Raw genomic sequence first — 22271 nt, forward strand, 5'->3', positions numbered from 1 at the left:
GACCCTCATCACTCTTGATTTTTATTCGCTCCTTTTGCCTTTTTTCAGAGGTCGTATTATTGCTTCAACACATTCTAACAGCTGTAACTTGTATTTAGATAGGATAATGTATTCATATAAACAAAGGAAGACTGCAAACTGAATATCTGCACATATTCTACAGGTTGCTGCCAAGACACAGACTTTACTTGTACAGTGTTTCATTACTAGTGAATGCCACACCCAGCAAGCAAACAATGACATACTCTGTTCAACGAGATCATGAACTTTGGCACTGAATGATCTCTATATTTGCTATGACAGAGATCTATATATATATATATATATATATATATATATATATATATATATATATACACACAGTACTGCACAGTAATAAACTTTCAACAATAGAAATGTTAATTGTTTATTTTATCAATTAGCAAAATGCAAAGTGAATAATCAAAAGAGAAATCTAAGTCAATATTTGCATTCAAAACAGCATCAGTTATTCTAGGTACACTTACAAAACAGTTTTTGAAGGAACTTGGCAGAGAGGTGGTTCCAAACATCTTGGAGAAATAACCACAGACCTGTGGGTGTAGGGTTGCACAAGTACTTTAGAAATGGCCGGAGCAAGGCCGCCCAACCCCCTCACCCAAGGCCTGAAGCGGAGGCCAGCATAACAGTGGGTTGGAGGTGGGTATTTAGGGAAATTTAGGGGAGGGAACTATGGAGAAGGGTTTTATGGGTCAGTTGGGGGAGGGGCCTGGCAGTTCCCGCTTTCCGAACCCTGAAGCATTCCGCCCTCCCGCCCCCTTTATGTTTTTTATATGAATATTGTGTGGTAGGTCATGTGTTTATTTGCTTTTACGGGTCACTGTGGCCTAGGCGGCTGGGGGGAGTCCTTGGAGTTGGTGGAAAATTGGTTCGGGGATCCGTTGGCTTATCGGTCCCCTGTTTTTTTAGAGTTTAACTGGGTTCGGATCTGGTGAATTGTGGTGGGGACTTTCGGCTAGTGTGGCCGAATCCCCGGGTAGTTATCGTGAACAGTTAAACCTTTGAGTTTATTGGTGCTCCCAAGCCAGGGTGGTAACGGCTGGGAGTAATTCTGTGTTTACTGTTATGTTCACAGTTATTGTATGGGTATTCGCCAGATTCTTTGTAGCTTCAAGGACTCCTCCTAGTAAAAGATAGTGTCTACATTGTGTGTAATTACTATTTATTTGTTGTGTTAAAATAAAAAGGCTGCTGTGGCCAAGTTATTCCAAAAGTAATTATTGTCATGTGTTCTTTGTGTGAGTTGGAGTGTGGATGGGGGCTGGGGTGGTAGATGGGGAGGTGGTGATTGGTGGGTTTTGAAGGGAGACACGGGGGGTTCACCCGGGATACCCAAAGTATCGACAATGCCATTGTCATGTCTTTTCATGTAATCTTAGACCGACTCAGTGACGTTGAAATCAAGGCTGTGGTGCCATTTTATAACTTCGAGGACAACTTGTTCCTCTTTATAATCAAGATAGTCTTAAATGGGTTGTCTAGGCTTGGGACAAAAATCTGCAGTCACTCTAGGTCACTACAGACTTGTGAATCTTCACAGTGCACACGTAGCACGCTGTGAGGATTCTACAGTGTCAGTGGCGAGACCTACTGGCCATGTATCTGCAAGTATGTGATAGATATACACCCAGCCACAATGCAATACAAGTGAATTGAGCAAGGCTATGCAAGTCTATTTGGTGTGTGGCCATAAGCATGCATATCATAATCTTGTGGTCACATGAGAACCCAGTCTCACCACAGGCAACGGAGAATCCTCAGAGTCTGCAGTGTGCACGCTGTGAGGATTCACAAGTCTACAGTCGCATAATGACTCTTTCATGCTGTTATGCTAGTGTAGCAATTCACTTGCGAAAACAGGAAAAGCCAAAAACTGCAACTGATGGTGTTAGTTCCTGTGCAGACTAGAGATCCTCACCAGCAGTCCCTAGTGGTTCCTGAGTGAGATGAGAAAGCCTTAGCCACAGACTAAATGATGGCAACTCGGACCTATGCTGCCTGAAAGGCCATCAAGGTCTTCATGTATCTTCTAAAGAACTAGAGGGCAAAGCAGTGTGTAAATTACCTACAAAAGGGAAAGTGGAAAGTGTGCTGAAACAGGAAAAGATGCCAGAGTGAGTAAAATAAGCCAAGAAATAAAAAAGACAGTATAAAGTATGTACAGTTATATAATATGCTACCTACTTCCTAAAAAGAAACAGAAGATAGGAGCAGAATAAAGAACAGAAACAGCCAAGAGTTAAATCCTAGCTGGTTAACGGTGACTGCACAGAAGATCCCTGATTGCAGTGCCCACAGAAGGGAGGATGAGGTATATATTTCTGAGGGAGAGCACGGTGCAGGTGCAGGAATCCAGGGCCATAACTGACATGCATGGGAGGGGGGTAGTATTACAATGGCAGGGGGCAGGGATTTCTTCCAGGTACTGCAGCATGGAATAAATCATTAGCATAAAGACAGAATATAACATTTCTCAGCATCAACACCATTAACATGAGACATACAGGTATGACTAGTGTAACATTTCTATCACCTGTATGTCCATATTAACCCCTTCTCCCCGATGCCTGTTTTCACCTTCCTGACCAGGCCAATTTTTACAATTCTGACCAGTGTCACTTTATGTGGTTATAGCTCTGGAACGCTTCAACGGATCCCACTGATTCTGAGAATGTTTTTTCATGACATATTGTACTTCATGTTAATGGTAAAATTTATTCAATATGACTTGCATTTATTTATGAAAAAAACGGAAATATGGCGAAAATTTTGAAAATTTTCCATTTTTCAAACTTTGAATTTTTAGGTCCCTAAATCAGAGAGTGGTGTCATACAAAATAGTTAATAAAAAACAATTCCCTCATGCTCACATTATTTACCTAATGCAGGTATGAAGTGACTAAAGAATAAGTGAATAAAAAATTCTTTATTGAAACAAGATTTCAAATTATTTAAAAGACAGGAAAAAAGAGGGTAAAACAGGACCTCTAAAAAATCCAGGGTATGATACAATCAAATGGAAAGTATACAATCTATCTGCATTTTGGGACAGTATTTTCCTGAAAAGATACGTGGACTTGCTAAATAGGGTAGACATAACAATGAGACATGGAATCATGTCGCGTTTGGAGACCCCTGATGTATCTAAACAGTGGAAACCCCCCAATTTTACCTCCAACCCTAACCCCAACACACCCCTAACCCTATCCATAACCCTAACAACAAACCTAACCCCAACACACCCCTAATCTCACCCTAACCATAACCCTAACCACAAACCTAACACTAACACACACCTAATCCTAATCCCAACCCTAAATATAATCCTAACCCTAGCCCTAACCCTAACACTAACCCTAACTTTAGCCCAACTCACTTTAGCCCAACTCAAACACTAACTGAAAAATGAAAATAAATATTTTTCTTATTTTACCCTAAGAGGGTGATATTTACTATTTTTTATATTTTGATCACTGTGATAAGGTCTTTCCCAGTGATCAAAATGAACCAATACGAAAAATGTCCTATTGTCGACGGCAGATCTCAGCAGGCGCACTGCGCATACGCCCGACATTTTCTCCCAGAAGAAGATGCAGGAGACCCGGGGGACTTCATGGGGGGGGATGCCTGGACACCAGAGGGGGACCCTATTTCTCTCTCCTCTCTCCACGAATTGCTTTTTTTTAATTTTTTTTATACCGTTCTACACGTGGTAAAATTGCTAAGGCATCCATCTTGCTGGAGAAGAAAAAAATGTCCTCCTCCAAGATGGTGCTGCTCGCGCCTGTGCAATAGCAGCTATCAGATCTCTATACACACCGATAGTTACTACTGTGCAGGGGCGATGGGTACCATTTTTAAATTGATTATTTTTTTTTTTTCCTTCAGTATTTACAGGTATTCATTATGCAAACTAGGGGCAGGTCAGTGAGGGATCAGTGACCTGTCAGCAGTCTGCATTATGAATACCTAATCAGAGCACCACATAAAGACCCCCACAGGCCGCCCCAGAGCACGAGCATATCATTAACACAAAACTGAAAATAAAGATTAAACAACAACCACAAGATGGATTTCATCAACCAAAGTATAATTTTAATCAGTATAACAGCGCCGAACTGACACAGTGTGTAGGTTACTGTGCACAATCCTGCTGACAGGTTCCCTTTAATTAAAAAAAATATTTTAAAACATGAGACAATTTGCAACTTTCAAACTCAATGTCTGCTCTTAAATCATAGTCAAATCAAATTAAATAGTTAATAATTACCATTTACCATATGTCTACATTATGTTGGTTTCCTGTTTCATATGTTTACTCACTTTTTTTGAGACGTTAAACAACTTACAAGTTTAGTGCCAATTTTTGACATTGACTTTTTCCGGAAATGAATTTTGTTTAGAGTCTGATCCAGTTCTCAAGTGGCTTTGAGGAACCATTTGGAACCCCCCAACCCCCCCATCACCACAAATTAAAGAGTAGCAGGTGGCTCTTGAAAGTCTTTATCATCAAATATTGTGGGGTATGTGAAAATTAAAAATGTAATAAAAAGTATATTGAAAAACAGCAAACACTAACAAGACACGTCTTTCTCTATTTGATTCCTCAAGCGACAAAAATAAAGAAGTAATAAAACGTGAAGGAGAAACTAGCAATAAAACATTAGTACTAAGGTCACATTAAGTGCCTGGAGGGCAAAATAAGCTCCGTAATATGACTTTGCTCCACGGATCAGGAGGGCACTGTGCAGTTTTTGCTGAGAAGATCTGTAACCACTGGTAGAAAAAAATCTGTGCTTTCAGCTCACCTCTCAAATGCTTGGTTAGATCCATGGGAAGTGCTCGGATGAAAAATCCTGGTTGGGTTTGAAACGGATGGGACTTAGAAAATTAGTAAAAATCCAGCATTTGTTTTCCATTGTGAATAAAAACAATGAATTTTATTGAAACAAAGTCAAATTAAAACAGAAATGTAAAAAAAAAAAAAAACAGGACATCCTGGGGAAAGTCTCAAAAAACCTACAAGTTTCAAACATTCATGCCATGAAGAAGTACCGCACACAAATTACGGTTCGAAATGAGTAGAATATGTAGTGGCCTAAAGCAGTTAAGAAGGAATTATTGATTCCCCCCCAAAAAAAAGTAAAAAAAAGCCTAAAAACATCTGAAAGACGTACAGGAAAAAAGAGTACTCACTTCTTTTCCAGCAGATCCAATGCAGACACTTCACTATTTGACCACTGCAGCCAATTTGTCCACAGCAAGCGGCGGTGATGTCAGCAAGATGCTGCAAAGTTAACATATCTGTGACTGTTTTATTTTCCTATTAGGCTAAGAACTTACTGGCAGGTAGTTGCTAACTACTTGTCTCTTCTGCCTGTGACAATCTCATGTGCAATTCTCCTGCTTCCTTTGACCTCACGTCAACTGAGCAGATCTTTCTCTCTTTCTTTTCTGCTCTGCTGTCAAGAGTGCATCACTGGCAAAGGCATGGTGATTCATAGTTGGCTCCCCGCAGTTAGGCAGCGGGGAGCTGACTGTCAATCAGTTTGGTGTTTGCAGTGACATCCCGTTGACAGATCGGAGCGTTGAAGAAAGAGAGAAAGAGCTGCTCTGTTAACGTGAAGTCAAAGGAAGCAGGAGAATAGAAGAATCAGCTCTGTTGGAGAATCACCGTCAGGAGGCTTCCGTGACCGATCTGAACCAGAAAAGATCAGTGCAGGGCAGCACAGGCAGATAGTTAGCAACTACCTGCCAATAGGTTATTATAAAATATAAAAGTCCCGTATAACCCCTTTAAGGATAAGCGTAGATACAAGAGCGCCATTTAGTAATATGCCATCACTTTAAAATTTTGTGCAGATGGCCGAGCTCCGGTTGGCTACTAACCTGTAGTCTAATGTGAAAAGGTAAAAACAACCTGGAACACAAAATAGTGATGCCGAAAAAGGTTTCATTGTAGCAATAGAAGATAATACATATACGATGTTTTGGTCTTATACCTTTATCAGACATAAGGATTGCAAGTGAATGAAAAACTAAGCAGAGCGCAGACGCCGAGGGTGAGATTACAGCAGTCAGTGTGTATGGCATGTGATCGGACAGTGAGACCACAAAATGATGTATTGTTTTCATCAGGTTTATGTTAAATATATTTTTTTAATTTTTTTCCATCAGGTAACATTGTACTTTTCACACTATAAGTTATACAGGTCATCTCAGGTGCGGTCTGGCAAGTGATTTATATACATTTGATCGCGTGATTTTCCTACTGAATTTATGCTTTTGTTATACATTGCATTACAATATATTTGTCTTGGCAGCAGCTAACTGACTGTTGCTATTGTAACTCAGTCACAACCTACAAGTCCTCATCCAGCTGGATCCCACATGAAGGAAACATTCCAGGAGGGAGATAACAAGTACTTTTCCCCTCTCTCTTCTGACAATCTTTATCAAAACGCTTGGAAACAAAAAATTATTTAATCCTGGTTTCAGGCTAAATAGTAGCCAACTACAAGGCTAAGTACAAAGTGAGTATAATCTGAATCATATCTGTCTACAGCAGGGCGCTCAAGCTAAACATCCCCCTGGGGCCACAAAAAAATCCCTTTAGGCCGTGGGCTGTATTGTAAAGTTTAGGCTAAGGCTACACAGCATGACAGAGCTTGAGCTGCCAACGTTTGCTCAGTGAAGCTGCTGAATCGCGACGTCATACAATAAATGGTGTTACATTGAGATGCCTAGTGTACGGAGATGCTATAGCCCCTTCAATACATTATGATGCCCCTCAGCTTTCCTACAAATAGAATGATGGCCCTAAAATTCCCCTACATTCAGTATGATGGTCCCACAGCTCCCCTATATTCAGTATGATGGTCCCACAGCTCCCCAATATTCAGTATGATGGTCCCACAGCTCCTCTATATTCAGTATGATGGTCCCACAGTTCCCTTACAAGCACTATGAGTTCACAGCTCTGCTACATGCAGCTTGATGGTCCCACAGCTCCCCTACAAGAAGTATGATGGTCCCACAGCTCCCTTACATGCAGTATGATGGTCCCACAGCTCACCCACATGCAGTATGATGGTTCTACAGCTCCCCTACGTACAGTATGATGGTTCCACAGCTCCCTTACATGCAGTATGATGGTTCCACAGCTCCCTTACATGCAGTATGATGGTTCCACAGCTCCCCTACAAGAAGTATGATGGTCCCACAGCTCCTCTACATGCAGTATGATGAGCCCACAATTCCCCTACATGCAGCATGATGAGCGCACAGCTCCCATACATGCAGTATGATGGTCCCACAGCTCACCCACATGCAGTATGATGGTTCGACAGCTCCCCTACGTACAGTATGATGGTTCCACAGCTCCCTTACATGCAGTATGATGGTTCCACAGCTCCCATACGTACAGTATGATGGTTCCACAGTTTCCCTACATGCAGTATGATGTTTCCACAGCTCCACTACAAGAAGTATGATGGTCCCACAGCTCCTCTACATGCAGTATGATGAGCCCACAATTCCCCTACATGCAGCATGATGAGTGCACAGGTCGCTTACATGCAGTATGATGGTCCCACAGCTCCCTTACATGCAGTATGATGGTCCCACAGCTCCCCTGCATGCAGTATGATGGTTCTACAGCTCCCCTGCATGCAGTATGATGGTCTCATAGTTTCCCCAAATACAGCACTATGGCCTTTTAACTCTCTTTACACAAAGTATGATGGCCTCACTGCTCCACTACATACAGTATAATTACAAGTACAATACAAGGGAATGGGGTTCATCAGGTGCCATGTGTGACAGATCGGACACACTGGAGCCTTATGGACCCCAATATAAGTGAATGGGGTCCGTCAGATGCCAAGTGTGAAGGATTGGGCATATTGGTGGAGTCTAATGGCCCCCAATATAGGCTAATGGGGTCTGTCAGGTGCCACATATGACAGATTTGGCACAGCATAGAACCAATATCAAAAGTGAACATAGATCAAATAATCACATAGAAAAAATATATTAAAAAATAATTTTATTAAGAATAAAAAATAATTGAAAAATACAGAAAAGAAGAAAAGCAACAAATAATACTACATCATATTATAAAGTATATATTTAATGAGGAGACCAGATCCATATAATAAAAAAGGTACTAGAAAAATATATGAAAAAACTCATGTATATATAAACCTTCCAAAGTGCAAAAAGAAAAAACAAAATAGATGGCACCACTAGTAGGCCCTCTATCCTAATAAACGTACGTTTCACCTGAGTGGCTTTTTCAAGGAGTCCTCAGGCCACTCAGGTGAAACGTACGTTGGGGTCGGAGTCCTTGAGGGCCACAGATCATCTTCACACTGGTACTAGTATTTTTCCAGAGATTTATGCACTTTAGTTGTCTGGGTTAGACTATTATTGCTGCATATGCACTTTATTAGGATAGAGGGCCTACTAGTGGTGCCATCTATTTTGTTTTATCTTTTTGCACTTTGGAAGGTTTATATATACATGAGTTTTTTCATATATTTTTCTAGTACCTTTTTTATTATATGGATCTGGTCTCCTCATTAAATATATACTTTATTATAATATGATGTAGTATTATTTGTTGCTTTTCTTCTTTTCTGTATTTTTCAATTATTTTTTATTCTTAATAAAATTATTTTTTAATATATTTTTTCTATGTGATTATTTGATCTATGTTCACTTTTGATATTGGTTCTATGGTTATTTGTGGACATTAATTCGCAAGGGTGAATTTTGTTGTGTTTTAGAGATTTGGCACAGCACTGGAGCCTGATGGACCCCAATATAAGTGAATGGAATGGGGTCTATCAGGTGCTAAGTGTGACTGATCGGGTGCAGCAGTTCAGCTTACCCACAGCTCCAAGTCACAACCTATGATCAAAGCCTATCAATTACTGCCCAATCTTTGGCTCTCCAACTACTACTCCTGTTGTATCCTGACACCATAGTCTATTCTAGGAGTAGTCAGGATAAACGCTGCTGAGGAGGCACAAGTATGACACTGCCTGCTTTACACCCCAGTAAGACTAGTTTTGGACTCCGTTTCTATATTAACCATCATTCCTTATATGGTTGCCTCTGAGTGACGTCACCGAGCGCTGACCCACTATGACTGGTTACACAAGACTTGTGCGTCCGTGGGAGACCTTTACATACCTGAGAGGTGACGTCAACATGCACGTTTTAATGGAACTGGGCGGGGTTACTGCAGACTCCGCCCCGCTCAGGTGCACAGGTATCAGCGAAACCTTTGGGAGGGGCGTGGTTAGGGGCAGTGACGTCAGGAGTCGGAGTATCGCACAATTGAGCACAGTTGGCGGTCGGGTCAGTGTTCGCTGTGAATCTGTGCGGGTGACTGCGGGGTCTCCGCTGCTGTATGGGATGGGGGGCTGCCGGCTCCTGCTGTTCGCTGCGCTCCTGTCCACCTCCGTGCTGACGGCGTCAGGTGAGTGTCTCCGGGAGCTGGGCGCTGCTTACCTGCCCAGGTAGCCATAGCAGGGGCTGCTCTCCCCGTGGGCTGGGGCCGGTCTGTGGCCATTGTTATATCTCCGAGTGTGGAGCTCGCCTGCATTATGCTGCAGTTATATGGCTGCTGATAGCCCGGCAGTGGTAGTGGTGACCCTGGGAATGGGGGGGTCTGTGACCCTGGTCAGGAAGTTATTAGGAGGCAATGACATAAATGGCTTATCTAACAACGGGTGGGGGCCAGAAGTGTAGGACAAAGCCCTGACCCCACAATACAAGGCTGTCCACGGGTGGGGGCCAGAAGCTCAAGACGCAGCCCTGATCCCACCATAACAAGGCTGTCCACGGGTTGGGGGGCCAGAAGCTCAAGACGCAGCCCTGATCCCACCATAACAAGGCTGTCCACGGGTTGGGGGGCCAGAAGCTCAAGACGCAGCCCTGATCCCACCATAACAAGGCTGTCCACGGGTTGGGGGGCCAGAAGCATAAGATGCAGCCCTGATCCTACCATAACAAGGCTGTCCACGGGTTGGGGGGCCAGAAGCATAAGACGCAGCCCTGACCCCACCATAACAAGGCTGTCCACGGGTTGGGGGGCCAGAAGCGTAAGACGCAGCCCTGATCCCACCATAACAAGGCTGTCCACGGGTTGGGGGGCCAGAAGCGTAAGACGCAGCCCTGATCCCACCATAACAAGGCTGTCCACGGGTTGGGGGGCCAGAAGCGTAAGACGCAGCCCTGATCCCACCATAACAAGGCTGTCCACGGGTTGGGGGGCCAGAAGCGTAAGACGCAGCCCTGATCCCACCATAACAAGGCTGTCCACAGGTTGGGGGGCCAGAAGCGTAAGACGCAGCCCTGATCCCACCATAACAAGGCTGTCCACGGGTTGGGGGGCCAGAAGCATAAGATGCAGCCCTGATCCCACCATAACAAGGCTGTCCACGGGTTGGGGGGCCAGAAGCTCAAGACGCAGCCCTGATCCCACCATAACAAGGCTGTCCACGGGTTGGGGGGCCAGAAGCGTAAGACGCAGCCCTGATCCCACCATAACAAGGCTGTCCACGGGTTGGGGGGCCAGAAGCGTAAGACACAGCCCTGATCCCACCATAACAAGGCTGTCCAAGGGTTGGGGGGCCAGAAGCGTAAGACACAGCCCTGACCCCACCATAATAAGTATGCAGATATACCTCAGTGACACCATAGTGTCATAAATAGGGCTTAAAGTAGCCCAATAAAACAGAAAAAACTTCGAACCCACTCAGAAGTCAATATATATACAAGGAGAAACAAAAGAAGCCAGGTACAATTTATCAAAGTATTATTTATTATTAATGGAATCAAGACCAGTAAGTCCAATACTCGTAGATCATCACAAAAGTTAATCAAATAGTAAGACAACTACAAAGAGAGAACACACAAAAAAAGTGTAGAAAAATTATGGGAACTACATATTGCCACTACCCGATTGTGCAAACATGTTCATGAAAACCTAAAGTGCTTGTGCAATGCCATGAACCAATGTAAGCAGGGAAGCCGCTCCTATACATAAGAAATTCAAAAAATCACGACCAATAGTAAATATTAATACTGAAAGAGGAGGCTTGCCATCAGCAGAGGTCAAAGTGCCCCAGATGGGATGTTGGGTAACCCCAGAGAAGACCCCGACGTGCGTTTCGCGTGCTCCCAGCAATGCTTTATCAAGGGGAGTCCACGGGTTGGGGGGCCAGAATCGTAAAACGCAGCCCTGACCCCACCATAACAAGGCTGTCTACGGGTTGGGGGGGCCAGAAGCGTAAGACGCAGCTCTGACCCCACCATAACAAGGCTGTCCACGGGAGGGGGCCAGAAGGGTAAGACGCAGCCCTGACCCCACCATAACAAGGCTGTCCACGGGAGGGGGCCAGAAGGGTAAGACACAGCCCTGACCCCACCATAACAAGGCTGTCTACGGGTTGGGGGGCCAGAAGTGTAGGACGAATCCCTGACCCCACCATAACAAGGCTGTCCACGGGAGGGGGCCAGAAGGGTAAGACGCAGCCCTGACCCCACCATAACAAGGCTGTCCACAGGTGGGGGCTAGAAGCGTAAGATGCAGTCCTGACCCCACCATAACAAGGCTGTCCACGGGAGGGGGCCAGAAGGGTAAGACGCAGCCCTGACCCCACCATAACAAGGCTGTCCACGGGAGGGGGCCAGAAGGGTAAGACGCAGCCCTGACCCCACCATAACAAGGCTGTCTACGGGTTGGGGGGCCAGAAGTGTAGGATGAAGCCCTGACCCCACCATAACAAGGCTGTCCACGGGAGGGGGCCAGAAGGGTAAGACGCAGCCCTGACCCCACCATAACAAGGCTGTCCACAGGTGGGGGCTAGAAGCGTAAGATGCAGTCCTGACCCCACCATAACAAGGCTGTCCATGGGTGGGGGCCAGAAGGGTAAGTCTATAGATTTCATTGGAGAAGAAAAAAAAAGGATAATTTTCAAATGGAAGAAAGATCAGATTTCTGGACATGTGAACAGTCTTATATTTCTGCTGATACTGAGGAATAATCCCGTATTTGGAATATTTGAGAGATTTTTTTTTTCATGATGTAACAGGCGCTATCATTGTTATGCCCCTGAATTTTAGGCAGTGTCCATAGAGTCCACTAAATGCATATATGAGCGTGCACTGTGCTTGTATGGTTACGTTACCCTCCTGCATTGGGGTAGGGTGATGGAGACATGACTGTCCATTGTTTCACTAGTCTGGTATGGGACAGACATAATATCTCCGCCGTGCACACACTGATCCAGGAGTCTTCATGGCTGCTGCCACCTTTCCTTAGGAGGTAATGGTATGCCGCACACTTGTCTGGCAGAGGTTCATTACCTGAGGATGTTTTTAAGTAATAATTGCAGAGTAAAACCAATTAACTAAAAATCGGGAGCGAGCGCATTTAATATAAATTATATTGTGGAAATGAAATGCCTTAATTACAGTTCTTGGGTAATTGCTATTCTACAGGAAGGTTCTGTATTAGGTAGAGGTGGCCCGCGTGTACTTACATCCTCAAGGTTATGTGCTCCTGAAAATACTGTTCTTGCCTCTAATATGGAGCTTAGTCAGTGAGGGTGGGTATTGCGGATTAAAGCGTTCATTCAGTAAGGACATAATAGCACACTACTCATTTCAAGACTAGTCATTTCTGAGAAATACTTGTACAATTGTAAATATAACCTTTGTCTCCAGCGGTGCGGAATAATGGCGCGGTGACAGCTAGGCAGTGCTTTGACTTATGGCCTCTGTTATACTAGATCACTAGTAAAGCTGGGTGGGGATATAGACATGACTGTATGATGGCAATAAAAAGGTCGTCTTCCAGGGGTGTATTTGCAACTGGTCCCTGAGGCTTAGGAACATCTGCAGTAAGACCAATACTATAGTTGAGGATTGCTCTGGATTAAAACACCTTTATTAAAGGTCACCCGATTCATGCTGCCCAAATATACGTATATCCATCTAGCTAGAATGGTGTTGCTAATCTGAGCGCCACTCTGGCCGTTTTCTTCTGCAAGTTGTGCCCTGTCTGATCACTTCAGTGTTTGCTGGGTGATCTATAAGTCACAACTGTGTTAGGGCACATTCACACATTCAGTATTTGTTCCACTCCTGGTTTTGGCTTATAAAATTAGGGCCAATCAGCGGAAAAGTATTCTAGAAACATGCACCATTTCTGTCTTTTTCATCCTGGTTTTGGTTGACAAATACTGAAGTAAAATACTGAACGGGTGACCGTGGCCTAAGTCTGAGAGTCAGAACAATTTTCAACCTTAGGCTGCCGTCACACTAGCAGTATTTGGTCAGTATTTTACATCAGTATTTGTAAGCCAAAACCAGGAGTGGAACAATTAGAGGAAAAGTATAATAGGAAAATATGCACCACTTCTGCATTTATCACCCACTCCTGGTTTTGGCTTACAAATACCAATGTAAAATACTGACCAAATACTGTTAGTGTGACGGCAACCTTACTTTGAGAACATGTGACCATTACTTTTGATTTCCGGGCAGCCAGGAGTCACAAGATGATGGATTGAGACCGGAGTGGTGCTGGGATTTGTTGAATATGACAGCTCATAAGTATTATACTAGAACTTGCGTTAGTGGCACATTCCAGTGGTGAAATTAATAAAAACACTGTAGTGATGCTTGAAGATGAAGCTGAGGACCAAAGCCAGAGATGACCGGCTTGATGCCGCCCCCAGCCAGCTTATCCCCTAATTACTCTAGTTGTTTGACAGGCCTTTTCAACAGCAAGAGACCTGCCAATCACCTGGAGCACTCATGGGAGAATTTGGCTGTGGGTAGTGCCAGACTTGTCTGCAGCTGGATCCCCAAACTAAATTTTCTCTATCTCTGCAATTGAGTAGTCTCGAACAACTGGCACCGCAATGGGAGTTGCAGCTTTTCAGCAGCTGGCGAGCCTCAGCTGGGAGATTGCTTGAGTTAATGGTATGTATGTGTGGGGCGGCAGCCACGGTCGGATGAGGAACTGATCTCCTGTTGCGCCCGGCACGCTACATGGGTGGGAGCTGGGTGTTGGTGCTGTGAGGGTGTTGCACCCGTCCAGGCCGCTTGATGGTATTGGCTGGGAACATAGGGTTTTAAAGTTCATTAAAGTAGACTCAGTTTCTAAAACAGTCTTTAATGAACAGTAACCGGATAATGGTTATGTACAAGGGGTAACAGGTACAAAGTCTTATGGACGTTTCTTTCACACTGTAAAGCATTTTCACTGTTTCGTGTCTACTTCATCACAGCTTGTCCTGATCAGCAGGTCTCTACCTGCACAGCGGTTCCATGTCCTATTTTTTTTTTTCTGCTACTGGCACCCTGGATCTACTGCTTGGGACCCCCACTAGTCCCACAAACTCAGTCCTGTTTAGGTCCATTACCTTCACCGTTTTGCAAGCTTAGGATTTCTTGTGACATGTCATCCTATCCAAGGACCCCTTTAAGGTAAAAGGCCGTTTTCTCGTCTTTGGTCAGTTCCTGGTCGCAATACTCCATTGTCCCTCGGCCTCCTTTTTTTAGTAGTTCACCCACTTTGGCAACACTGCTCACAGACACTTACTACCCCTACTTTAAACTTTTCCCAAACTCCCTATATATATGAAGTAGTCACTTGCCCCAACATTAAGCCCATCCCACTATGGGCTAGTCCCGAACATTAATTCTATCCTTACCCTAATGTCACTATATAACTACAGTCGCTTCCTTATGCCCTAACCTATGTCTTGCCCTGTGCTATCCTATACTATACTACATATTACATGACCCAATAAATATAAGACGCAAGACATAATTTACACAACAATGAACTTGATTCCTCAAGGGGAAAGTGTGGTCAGCCTGTCCATATTGTTATATATGTAGAGCTACTTTGTTTAGTATATACATCAGAGACACCGCTTATCGTCGTCTGCTGTTTTCAGTGATTGTCTTGCATCATGTGACTTCATATGGAAACAAACTTAAATGGATTATCCCACAAAACAAAGTATATTACTACATCTTAGGCCAGTCTCACACGTCCAGATAATTCCGGTACCGGAAAAAAACGGTACCGCAATTATCCGTGTCCGTGTGCCCCTGCGTTTCTGTGGCACATCAGTGTGGCACACGTGTGCCTCCCGTGTGCCCACTGGGTACCACACGCACCGTGCAGGAGACAGCGCTCCAGTAAGCGCTGTCCCCCCCACATGGTGCTGAAGCCGTGATTCATATCTTCTGTGCAGCAGCGTTTGCTGTAAAGAAGATATGAATAATCCATTTTTTTTAGTGGTATTTCGTGTTTAAAATAAAGCTCCATGTCCCCTCCCCCCCCCCCCCCCCTGCTGTTCTGAAAATGCTCACCCGCCTCCCTCGCAGTGTCCTGTCCTAGCCGCACCTTCTACTGTATGTGGTCACGTGGGGCCGCTCATTTACAGTAATGAATATGCGGCTCCACCCCTATGGGAGGTGGAGCCACATATTCATGACTGTAATCGGCGGCCCCACGTGACCGCATACAGTAGAAGGTGCGGCCAGGACAGGAAGCAGCGACAGCCAACGAGGGAGCCGGGTGAGTATTTTCAGAACAGCGGGGGGCGCACAGGGGGTGGGGACATGGAGCTTTATTTTAAACAGGAAATACCACTAAAAAAATGGATTATTCATATCTTCTTCTTCTGCTGCACAGAAGATATGAATCGCTGCTTCAGCACCATGTGGGGGGGACAGCGCTTACTGGAGCGCTGTCTCCTGCACGGCACACGGAGAATGTCCGTGTGCGGTACATGTTTTACATGGACCCATTGACTTTAATGGGTCCGTGTAATACGTGCGCTCCCACGAACACTGACATGTCTCCGTGTTTGGCACACGGAGACACGGTCCGCAAAAAATCAATGACATCTGCACAGATGCATTGATTTTAATGTGTCTACGTGTGTCAGTGGCTTCGGTACGTGAGGAAACTGTCACCTCACGTACCGGAGCCACTGACGTGTGAAACCGGCCTTAGAATAAAATAAACACATAATCACAAATGGGGCATACTGGAATAATGTTATGCGAGAGCAATAAAAGCATAATGCCCAGTGGCCTAATTTAAATGTGTAATAACAAAGGATAAACAAAATATGCAAAAAAGAAAACAAAGTCAAACATCGCAATATACCCCCACAGTGAATCCCTTCCACACCCCTCACACCTCCCGCAAAGTATGGTGACTCCATCTAATTCAGATTTCCCAACTGTGATCCCCTCCCAGCCCTCCATGCAGTATAAAATCCCCACATCAAAAAATAAACTAAATGCTCTCCTCTCCCTGGTCCCCCACTGCTCCAGTCTCCGTGATCGCTCTGATTCTATACACTGCTCAGCACATCGGGTTCGTTGTCATTGCTTTCAACCGTTTCTGCATCCAGGATGCCAATAGAGTGGAAAGTGTGAAACCGGGTGGGGTGCATGCCTGACATTGAGGGCCAAAAACACACTTTGCAGGCCAGAGTTTGACATGTGTTCTATGCTCAACAGGACAGTAAGAATTGCTCATATCTTAGTCTTAGAATCAACAGAGTTGTAAGATATTGTAAGATTTCAGAAGCTATGTCGATGGGGGACATCATCCACATCAGTCAGAAGTGGGGGTGGTATGGGTAGGAATCAACTCAACCTGCGCTTTTCCCGTTTCATGGTTACTAAAAATGGCTTGCAGGGAAGTTATGACATAAAGTTAATAATGTAGTGCTGCCAGTTTACTAAGGAACCTGTCATCAGCGTTTTTCAATAACTAATTTCCACGTTGTTTAGTCCACATGTGATGTAAGTAATGGGAATGCTAACAGCAGGGCCAGGCGTAACCACTCATAGCCCGAAGACTTCTACATATAAAGGCCTTGTTTGTAGTTGTGCATGAACGTGTCTGTATTCAGTAAGCACAACGCCTGGTGCATGTCATTTATGGACCGTCAGGTAACAATTAGACAGGAGTGAGACTTAATGAAAATTAGGTTGTCCATCAGATCCAAAGACATTATTTTTTTTTTTTAAGCCACCAAACTGGTTGTCATTTGTGGGGGGAAAGAAAATCTGGGTCTTTTTACTTTCACTACAGTTTTCTTTGTTTTGGCTTCTTAGTAATACAACTCAGGATAACAGCTTAGTGCCTGGATTAATCACATACCGGTAACTTCTCTCACAGCATCAACAAACGTGCTATTTTGAAAGGGATTTTCTTTGTACACATGTCCACCCATTCCTGTGAAAGGTCTGGAAAAGTACATATGCTGTATTCTTCCCCTATTCATTGCTTCTATTTGGTTTCTTATAAGAAACAAATTACTTGTTGGTCAGTGGGGCTTTGCCAAACCAAGTACTGGCGCCAAGTGCATCATGGTGGCCAATCACTTAAATGCACCTTACCACCTGCTTGGGTTTCCTTCTTTTTCCACCCTTCTCTTGCTCTATGAAGCCAGAGCTGTCAATCAAAGAAGTGGGCGAGATTGAGGGGGAAAAAACAAGTGGGTGTATATAAATGATTGGCCCCGCCTAGAAGCGCCGAGAGTTAGTATTAAGTTATTCTGTGCTGACAGTCCGTTTAAGAATTTTATTAAAATGGCAAATGTTATGTTGACCTATTATATCAAAGACCCATATGAAATAATTCGTATGTGGGTTGCAAAGGCATAAACACGATGTCGCCATCAGATGCGAAAAACAAGAAATGCCTATGTGTGTGACTGTGGGGAAGATTTACTAAGCTAAATGTATTGTACAATTTTTTTTTTATTTTTTTTTTTTTCCACCTCTCTGCTTATACAATGCATGTTTTTTTGCAATGTGTGTGGTTAAATGTCACCATGCTCTAAAATTGAGCCAAAAGTTTGCTGGGGAAAAAGTGTCACAAAGTAAGCAAACCAATAGCAATGTTAAGTTGGACAAAAGTTTCTAAAGATGCACCAAATTGTCCAGTATGAGCCTCGTCCTCTGTTTAAAACTTTGGCATATTTTTATACTGTTTAGTGTAAATTACCGTACCTGTCTGTAAATTTATGCAGAATTGGTAAATCCGCCCCAGTGTGAGTGAACAGAAATTGGAGAGGTTTACTCAATTAGAGGTGCCATGAATAGTCTCTTTTTCCTCTGGGGTAACTGGACAGGATGCTGGAAAGCATTATTTCGGTTTCTTTATCAATTGCATTCTGATGAGGCACATTGATCTGAAAATAACAGTAATAATGAACACGACTCTATTTGGAACCTCTTTATTAAAGGGGTATTCCCATCTCCAAGATCCTATCCCAGTATCTAGTAGGTGTAATAATGGCAAATACTTCCAATTAGAAATGTAGTACAGTTCTTCTGATTTGCCCTCACTTACCCAGGCCATTGCAGTAGCATAGGTTTTTATGGTTACTACCGTAACAGTTGTTAGTGGTTGTAACCATAGTTAGCTAAGCTATTGCAATGCCCAGAACACGGGGATAAGATCTTGGAGATGGGATTAATTCTTATTGGGAAATCCATGTCTGGAAAGCCGACACAATAACACAACTGACCTTGTATTTCTGTATTATTTCTATAGGTAACAATGCTACGAAAAAAGGAAGAAACTTTGTTGGTACTCCAGACTTCGCCAGCAACTACACCGGCTACACAGTGAATGAATTTGCCCAGAAAGTCTTGAGTGGTGGCTTGACGAAGGTCTTCCTCCCCTTAATTTACATAATCGTTTTCATTGTTGGATTACCAAGCAATGCCATTGCTTTATGGGTATTTTTTTCCCGAACCAAGAAGAAGCACCCAGCGGTGATCTATATGGCCAACTTGGCGCTAGCAGACTTGATGTTCATCATCTGGATTCCACTCAAGATTTCATACCATCTGAATGGCAACAACTGGATTTATGGAGAAGCCATGTGCAAAGTACTAGTGGGCTTTTTCTATGGGAATATGTACTGCTCGATACTCTTCATCACCTGTCTCAGCGTTCAGAGATATTGGGTCATTGTAAATCCCATCTCCCATACCAGAAGGAATACGAAAATTGCGTTTATTGTATCTGGCGTGATTTGGCTCATAATTATATTAAGCACTATTCCATTATATCTATTCGAACAGACGGTCTATGTCACCAACCTTCAAATCACCACTTGCCACGATGTCTTGCCGCTCAGCGTCCTGGCTACTGATATGTTCAGATACTTCATCTCGCTTGCTATTGGGCTCTTTTTCTTCCCTCTTATTCTCATGACTGTGGCTTACGCATTTATGATTAAAACCTTGAATGACTCGATCACCGATGAAGCCATTGCTAAAAAACGAAAGCGAGCCATCATGCTCATAATTACCGTGCTGGTTATGTGCGTGGTGTGTTTTTTGCCCAGCAACATTTTGCTTTTGGTGAACTATGCTACTATAAAAGAAAGCCATGTCGGGAACATATATGCCTCCTACATTGTGGCCCTTTGTCTTTCTTCTCTGAACAGTTGCATCGATCCCTTCATCTATTATTTTGTGTCCAAAGACTTTAGAGAAAATGTGAAGAACGCCTTGATCTGCAGGAGTGTGCGGACTGTGGAGAGAATGCGGATATCATTCAGCTCAATGAAGTATTCCAGAAAGAGCAATACATACACCAGCACTTCCAGTAACACAAAGACCAGTGACTGCTGAAGATGGTCAATGGAATCTGTAGGACAATTTCGCACTAGAAGACTCTAGAATTATTACCCACTTCTGTGCAAGACTGCAGGCTCCTTCAGCACAGGAAAAGTAGTCGCGTGGAAATATTCTAATTGGACTTTTTGTACATGAAGTGTATTTTAGTGCAAATGTTTTTAGCATTATGTTGTATAGAGGTATTGTAAAAACCATGTAACCTTACTAAGGCCCAGTCGTGGAGAGCAAGAGGCATATGTTCTCTTCTTTCTATAATTCCCTGAAACTGAGTTCCTTTTTACCGTATTTCCTTTTTTGTTTTTCTCGGAACTTCTCCTCTTTTGGATAAGAAGAAACCTGGTTTCCTGAAACTTGTGAGAACAGAGCCACAAAGTGAATATATTTTTGCACAATGTTTATTAGCGTCAACATTCTGTACAGGTTCTATAATATGATTATGAATAGTGCTATATTCCCTGCATAGACTGATACAATGATGGCTGTTTGTACTCGCCCCTTGGCCGTCTTATTACAGTTCTTCTAGTTCAACATGTGATCTCTTAAGCTCCCTCTAGTGGTGGCTGCTGACATCCAGAGTTTTATCATTTAGAAGAGTTATCAAATTTTAAAACTGCAAATGTAAAAAAAAAACAAAAAACAGGAGCCCTCTTAGTCTTGGTTTGCAGGAGGCGTTGCACTTTTTTTTTTTTTTTTTCTTAAATTTCACAAGATTTTCCGGCGTCCTGCCCTATTTTTGTGAAATCAATTTCTGGTGATGTCAGGACTTGTATCTAGGGGAGGGATTGCACTCTATTTTTTTTGGACAGGTGTTGAACACTGTGCATTTCAATGAAAATTCGTAAGAGGAGGATTTCACAAGGACTTCAGAGCAAGCAAACACTTATGTCTATGCAGAGGAATTTTGTTCTTTATAGAACTATAAGGGAATATGCAAACTATCCAGGACTGGCAGCGCTTTACACGCAGTGTATGTTCGCTTCGCCCAAAGCGCTGCAGCCTATTGAACGCAGGTGGTCACTGAACCGTGCGGATTAGCCATGTCCAATACATTGTATGGGTGAAATTTCTGTTGCGGAGACGCTAGTCTGGAGAGACGCCACATGTCCGTCTTCGTGGGTGATCCGCAGGCGTCTGTGGACATGGAATTTCTTGAAATCCCATCCACTATGCTGTAACACCTGACTGCTGCACAAGTACGCAGTATCCAACCTGCAGATTTTACTGATCGTGTGCACATACCCTAATACATTGAGAAAATCATTAGCACAGACTTTTAGACCTGTTAATAAATAGTGTTCAAAGGTGGACCTTCACTTAAATCATGTGCGCGCCAACTTCTTGTCTGTAGGATTTGCGGTGACCCCCTTTGGTTGTGGTCACAAGTCTGCTCAGTGCGGCTTGGCCTTGGTTCGGACACCTTATTTATTTTTTTACGCTCCAGCTCCTCAGCTTTTTATTTAAAGCTTGTAAATACTAAATGAACTCTGTAAATATGAAAAAGTAATACTAAATAGCAGTGTAAAACTAGATATGATGGAAAAACTTGCAATAATGTGACACATTCCTTTTGATATCCAGCACAAGGTATCTTGCATATACAAGTTTATCATTAACCTTCTAAAGGCTTTACTCTGTGCATTTCTTTGTCCTGACATTCAGGCCATGCATTTGTATTGGTGAGACCTATTAATTCATAGTTCTGGCATCTGACAGTGCTAGTCTGTTCTCCTGCCTCTTATTATGGTATCTGTGTCACATACCAGGGTGAATGAAATCCATCCTGCCTTCAGGCATATGAATTAACTGAAAGTAAGCTTAAAAAAAACAGCAAAACACTATGTACTTGGTAAAGGCTCCAAAAGGAAAAAGTGCAGCCAAACAATTAAGTTTGAGTTCCACAAAGGAGCCAAAACTCTTTATGCACTGAGCTGTGTATTAGGGATACAGCAATATTCAGATTGGATCACCCATGATCTCCTGTACTAATGTTTGTAGTTTGGGTACAGGGATGTTCTACCCCTAAAATGTTAATATATGCTCTACAACTAATTTTTCAGTTTAAGGAGGTCATTGAGGCAAGTGAATATGTACATTTTAAATGTAGAATTAAGAGTTTATTTCTGTTTTATAAAAATGTAACTTGTGTGAGCAGTAACACTTTTAGCACTGATATTTTTTTTTTATATTTCTGTATTTAGCATGTAAAATCCGTTTGTGTGTGAATATATAAAATAATATAAAAAGAAACACATTTTCGCATTGAACTTTTTTCATTTATAAATCCTTTGGTTCACCCAAGCCTAATAAACTTAATGCAACTTTCCAGACTCCCCTTTAGGCCTGTCCCACACGTCCATATAATTCCGGTACCGGAAAAAATCGGTACCGGAGTTGTGTCCGTGTGCTCACGTAGGCCATCCGTGCGGCACACGTGCGGCAGCCGTGTGCCGCCTGGGTACCACACGGACCGTGCAGGAGAGACAGCACTACAGTAAGCGCTGTCCCCCCAGCAT

General features: G+C 43.4%; 1 protein-coding gene across 1 annotated transcript; it reads left to right on the plus strand.

Annotated features, from left to right (window-relative positions):
- The first annotated feature begins 9345 nt into the window (after nucleotides 1-9345).
- On the plus strand, nucleotides 9346-22020 carry F2RL1 (F2R like trypsin receptor 1). The gene is made up of 2 exons (XM_077287252.1): nucleotides 9346-9526; nucleotides 18662-22020. The coding sequence occupies exons 1-2, from the start codon at nucleotides 9463-9465 to the stop codon at nucleotides 19750-19752; spliced, it is 1155 nt and encodes a 384-aa protein (XP_077143367.1). The 5' UTR covers nucleotides 9346-9462; the 3' UTR covers nucleotides 19753-22020.
- Nucleotides 22021-22271: the final 251 nt, after the last annotated feature.

The sequence above is a fragment of the Ranitomeya variabilis genome, chromosome 1 (genome assembly GCF_051348905.1).
Source record: "Ranitomeya variabilis isolate aRanVar5 chromosome 1, aRanVar5.hap1, whole genome shotgun sequence".
Classification (NCBI taxonomy): Eukaryota; Metazoa; Chordata; class Amphibia; order Anura; family Dendrobatidae; genus Ranitomeya; species Ranitomeya variabilis.

What these genes read in the sequence shown, in the direction of transcription:
- F2RL1 (XM_077287252.1), top strand. Translation starts at nt 9,463, where the DNA reads ATGGGGGGCTGCCGGCTCCTGCTGTTCGCTGCGCTCCTGTCCACCTCC. An exon ending in CTCCGTGCTGACGGCGTCAG is followed by an intron (nt 9,527 to 18,661) that starts GTGAGTGTCTCC and finishes TTATTTCTATAG; the next exon opens with GTAACAATGCTACGAAAAAA.